The sequence below is a fragment of the Vitis vinifera genome, chromosome 16 (genome assembly GCF_030704535.1).
Source record: "Vitis vinifera cultivar Pinot Noir 40024 chromosome 16, ASM3070453v1".
NCBI lineage: Eukaryota > Viridiplantae > Streptophyta > Magnoliopsida > Vitales > Vitaceae > Vitis > Vitis vinifera.
The window spans coordinates 21692135-21697578 of NC_081820.1; the positions used below are offsets into that span (position 1 = coordinate 21692135).

At 35.2% G+C, this 5444-nt stretch overlaps 1 protein-coding gene across 1 annotated transcript; it reads right to left on the minus strand.

Annotated features, from left to right (window-relative positions):
• Positions 1–460: 460 nt before the first annotated feature.
• LOC132252683 (ABC transporter B family member 9-like) lies at positions 461–2874 on the minus strand. The gene is made up of 2 exons (XM_059733647.1): positions 1091–2874; positions 461–1012 (listed from the first exon to the last, which is right to left on the minus strand). The coding sequence occupies exons 1-2, from the start codon at positions 1410–1412 to the stop codon at positions 966–968; spliced, it is 369 nt and encodes a 122-aa protein (XP_059589630.1). The 5' UTR covers positions 1413–2874; the 3' UTR covers positions 461–965.
• Between the last annotated feature and the right edge of the window lie 2570 nt (positions 2875–5444).

Consider the following 5444-nt stretch of genomic DNA (forward strand, 5'->3'; position numbering starts at 1 on the left):
CCTGATTGAAGTTCCCTGTATGATACAAAACTACAGCAAGGAGGCTGTAAGCTCCTGCTGCCATTCGATGGTAGGGACCACAAACTGCGACCAGCTTTGCCAGAGCCTGCAAAAACCACAAAAATACAAAAGATAGCATATTAATTTACCAATGAACATGCAAAGAAAGATTTTTCTACTGCACCCGATTGGTAGTTTACATATAGAAATGACAAACCGATGGACTTTTAAATCAAATACCTTTGTCCCATAGCTGACTGCATCTTCAAGTTTTCCCTTATCTATAGTTGTTTTTGATGATTCTAGAAGTTGTCGTCCATCTGCAGATGAGCATGCTGCTTGCTGAAAAGAAAAAGAAATGCAATTAAATCCAGATTATTGAATGGTTTAATTATTTGTAAGACAAGATAAGAAACAATGTGTTCTATTCTTCTATCAAATAGCATAGTTTGTTCATCACCTTATGCACTAGTACCAAGCTAATAACGTCAAGTTTTTGGAAAGGGTATGGAGAATCCATATCAAAATCCCTTGGAACTAGCTCAATTCCCACCTGAAAAAGAAAAAGGCAGAATCGTCAGCCCTCATTTCCACTGTGAGCAAGAAGACCTGTTATCCATGAGTTTTTCCTAAGCATTACAAATATTTGTTTTAATATATTTCATTTCCTGGTAGGATTTTCCCTAAACTAGGAAAGAAATTAATTTTGCTTTTAAGAATATATATATATAATTGTTGCCCATCCATGATATAAATATCCTAAGTAAGTTCTTAATTCTTTTTCCATTCTCTCAACACAACTGAAGCATTCTTCAAATTTATATAAATAACCCGTGATATAATGTTTAAAATCATAAAACTACAAAACCCACATATCCAATATAAAAGAATGTGGGGCATGCTGAAAGTTTTGGAACACATAGGCCAATTCCAGCTTGACTGTTTCCTTATTGCAGGTGAACTAGCTAAGTGTAAGCTCCATCAGGGTCCTTGATCAGCTCCCCATGAGTTCCTAAGATTCAATTTTTGAAAATTTTAGTTTGGTGCATAAGTCCGAAGTTCTAAGATGAAATTCCAGGTTTAATGTTACCTTGCTCAACGATTTTCCCCTGATAAACCACTGCTATGATATCTGCATTCCTGATAGTTGTCAAACGATGTGCAACAACTACAGTAGTTTGATTTACCATTACATTTACTAGTGCATCTTGGACGATGCGTTCAGACTCAGCATCTTGGACGATGCGTTCAGACTCAGCATCCAGTGCACTTGTTGCTTCATCAAGAAGAAGGATTCGTGGGTTCTTCAAAATGGCTCTTGCAATTGCAATTCTTTGCTTCTGTCCCCCAGATAGCTGAGTTCCATGTTCACCCACCATTGTGTCAAGCCCCTGTATACACACCACAACCATTCCAAATATTGCAGGCCTTTATAAGGAAAGAAGAATTGTTTCTCTATTTAACAAACAGAAGATTTGTAACTTTTTCTAGCATGCTGAATATGAAGGAATTTCACCATAATAAAAGGAGAAAGAAAGAAAATAGGCTTACCTTGGGCAGTTTGACAACCTACTATATATCTTTGTGAGAGGGAGAGGGTGCTTACTTAGCATGAAGTAGGAGACTATCCTACTATATATCCATCCACAAAGAGAGAGATCTCTACCCCAATGCCCCAAAAGATCAACCATAGCTCAGCTGCACCCCCAACCAAGATGGGTGATTATCAGGTTTGAGCTGCAATCATCCAAAGGAACCGACTGGCTGCAACCTAGCGTCTCATCTATAACAATTCTGCATACACCAAATCTTGACCTTCTAATGGAACTGTTTTTTGATTGAATTGGAATTGAAACAAGAGTATACAAATGTTGATTTTTCCAACACAACAAGTTCATAATTTGAAGAGGTATGATGGCTGCATAAGTATAGATGTAAAAAAAAATAGCCTTATTCTGAAAACAGAGAGGATTACCTGCCCAACCATAACCACAACTGAAACCGACCGGCACATTATCAGATGGAAGTTGAGAAAATTCTGGAAATTTTTATAGTTCTCATCAATGTACTTGGAAATTTGTTGTCACAATAAAAAACCAAAAACAAGAGGTATATTATGAGAGAGTAGAAGCTCAAACCTGTAAAATTTGAATGCAATTCTAAAGAATGACTTGCAATGACCACCAAGAAACCATGTCAAGACCCATCAAATGGGTTCCATTTAGTAACAAATCCACCATCTAAAGAACTTTCCTCAAGATTTAGTAAGACTTGTTATACCAATTTGTATCCACCATATGGTGGGTTTTGGATTTTGATCCCAGTTTTTCTGCTGCTGACAAGGGGAAAACTTATTGAAAACTACTGCAACTGGGATCCATATTCTGATCAACTAAGCCAAAATTTTCTTCAATTTTGACAGTTAGTATGCAATAGAAATCTAGCATGAAGTTTTTCTTCATCGATGTTACTACTAATACAACTCAAATTCCTAAATCCCCTTTAACCAAGCTGGACTTAGAAGGCCTGTTAATGGCCTTTGGACTAGGCTGACCAGACCCACTTCCTATAACACAGGATGTCAATCTAAAAGAAAAGACCAGGTTCATTTGAGAATTTGTACCTTCCTTTTCAACGCATTGTTGGCTTCAATTAGCATATGTTCCTACACCCACATTTCCTTACAAGGACTCTACCTTGCAAGTCTTGAACTTGATTGTAAAGAATGTGGTTCTTAGTTACAACCATGGTAATTAACATCATAGAAGACATGCCAAAATATAATAACCAAAATTAAAATATATCCATAAGCTTAACAACATTGAAAAAAAAAAAAAAAAAGACATTACAAAGAAATTGTTAGCAAAAAAGAAAGAAAAATGTCTCTAACATCATCTTAAGTAAAAAATCTAAAGCACAAGTAAATCATCATTTTCATCCATCATTGTGAGTTGGGGCTGTGAGTCATGAATTGATGAATCACCTAGTAAAAAAAAACACCAAAAAAAATATTAGAAAACTTTACTAAATATTTTAATAAAAAACAATTCATAAAATTGATAATTATGTAAATCGGTTACCTTCTTTTTCCTTCCATAACCAACTTTGAGCACACATTAAGGCCTCCAAAGTATCTGGATGAAGCCTACTGTGATGTTTTGATACCACCCTACCACCCGTGCTAAAGACTGACTCAAATGCAACTATAGATACCGGAATAGCATAGATATCACGAACAATCATCTGCAAAGTCGGATACTTTATACCATTTGTCTTCCACCAACTTAAAACATCAAAATTTGAATTCCTTGGCAGAATAGACTCCTCTAAGTAATAATCTAACTCCGACTTCGTATGACTTTCTCCAATGGTACTATGAACAAATAAGTCAAACTTTGAAAGAGGATCTTGTTCATCATAGTTTAACTCCAAAAGAGTTGAACCTGATGAAGTACCATAGGATGAAGTTTTTTGCCCCAAATTAGACTTTGATTGATACTCAGAAAGCAACTCATAACACATTCCACAGATTTTTTCTATCTCATTTGAAGCTTCAGACCCATACATTAGTGGAAAGTAAAACTCTAAAATCTTTATCTTGTATCTTGGGTCAAATATAGCTGCTATTGCCATCACAATATGACACCCACTCCAATACTTGTCAAACTTTTGCAACATACTTGATGTCATTGTTTTCACAACATCATTTGAGCATATCAACCAATCATACAATGCCTCTTTGATTTCGCACACTTTGATGAAGAAAGTATTTGCAGTGGGATAATTTGGTCCTGAGAACAACTCTGTTATGTTGTAAAACAATTTCAATCTTCCACATATTTCCTTTGCCATATTCCATTCTTCCTCTGATGGCACAACCATGTAGTATTTTTCACGTTGCTTCAAATGTGGGAACACATCTTTATATGTTATAGCAATTGATAACATCAAGTATGTGGAATTCCATCGTGTCTTACAATCAAGACTTAACTTCTTATTGCATGGAATACGCAATTGGCGAGCTGCATCTTCAAACTTTTCCATTCTTAATGGGGTTGCTGACCAATATGCAACACTCTCACGAATTTTTTTAATTTCTACTTCAATGACATCCAAACCTTCCTTAACAATTAAGTTCAACACATGTGCCGCACATCGCATGTGGAAAATTTTTCCATTCAATAAGAGTGAATCTCTCAAACATAATTTCTCCACCAAGATATTGATCATTCCGTCATTACTTGAGCAATTATCCACAGTGACTATAGAAACTTTTCTATCTATATTCCAATCCAACAAGAAATCCATTAATACATCTGAAAGAACTTCTTTTGTGTGTGGAGGAGGCACATAAACAAACCTAAATTAAGAATAAAAAATATCATTAACACAAACAATATCATTAAAGGATCAAATAAAAAAACACTTTGAAAGTTAAAAAAAAAACATAACTAACCTTACAATATGATGGTGTAGTAACCAAGACTCATCAATGTAATGTACAGTGACAGCCATGTAGCCTTTCTTTTGATTTGATGTCCACATATCAGTTGTGATAGCAACTTTACTTTGAAGTTTCTCTAAGTAGCTAATCATCTTATCTTTCTCAACCTCATAAATCTTCATTATATCACCCTTAATCGTATTGCGGGAAACCATCTTAAACAAGGGTTGGAGACTAGTAGCAAATTCTCTAAACCCCACATGGTCAACGATTGAAAGTGGGTACTCATGCAATATAATTGCACGTGCAAGCTTCTCTCTTGACATTTCTTGATCAAAGGTAAAACCACCAATTTGAACTTTTCCATGACCTTTTCTCTCTACTGCCAATAATTGTTGCCTAATATCAACATTTCTTCGTTTCATGCACCTATCTATGTGTACATGTAAGTGTTTTGTCCCATTCTTGCTATCGGCCTTAAGCTTTCCCTTACAATGCTTACAAATAGCATAATCTTGTCCATCTTCTATGATTTTATCGAAATCATTCCAAACAACCGAAGTCAACTTTCTTCTTTTAGATACCAAGGTTCCATCAGTAGTTGAAGTACTGCCTGTAATTGGAGTTGAACCCGCACTTGGCATGGAAAAGTTTTCCCCTTCTTCTGATGTCATTTTTCTTAATATAAAATAAAGTCTATAAGTAAAACATTCAAACCTAAATTAATAGCCTAAAGCTTGGATAGGGCTTGAAGCAAAGGTTTAAAAGGCAAGATTGTATTTAGGTTAACCTCCAAGAATTGCAAGATGTCAACATAGTTTCCATTAATAGGAAAATAAATGTAATAGAAAAGCATCGAGGACAGTGCAACCGAAAGACACATGCAGTTTATATGGACAACCCATAGCAAGTGAGAAGAAAATAAGAAGAAAATAAAAAAAACAGAAAACAAAGCAAACAAAAGCAAACAAAGAATATTCTAAAAAGTAATAACCAGAAA

What these genes read in the sequence shown, in the direction of transcription:
- LOC132252683 (XM_059733647.1), bottom strand. Translation starts at nt 1,412, where the DNA reads ATGGTTGTGGTGTGTATACAGGGGCTTGACACAATGGTGGGTGAACAT. An exon ending in GGGGAAAATCGTTGAGCAAG is followed by an intron (nt 1,013 to 1,090) that starts GTAACATTAAAC and finishes ATTGAATCTTAG; the next exon opens with GAACTCATGGGGAGCTGATC.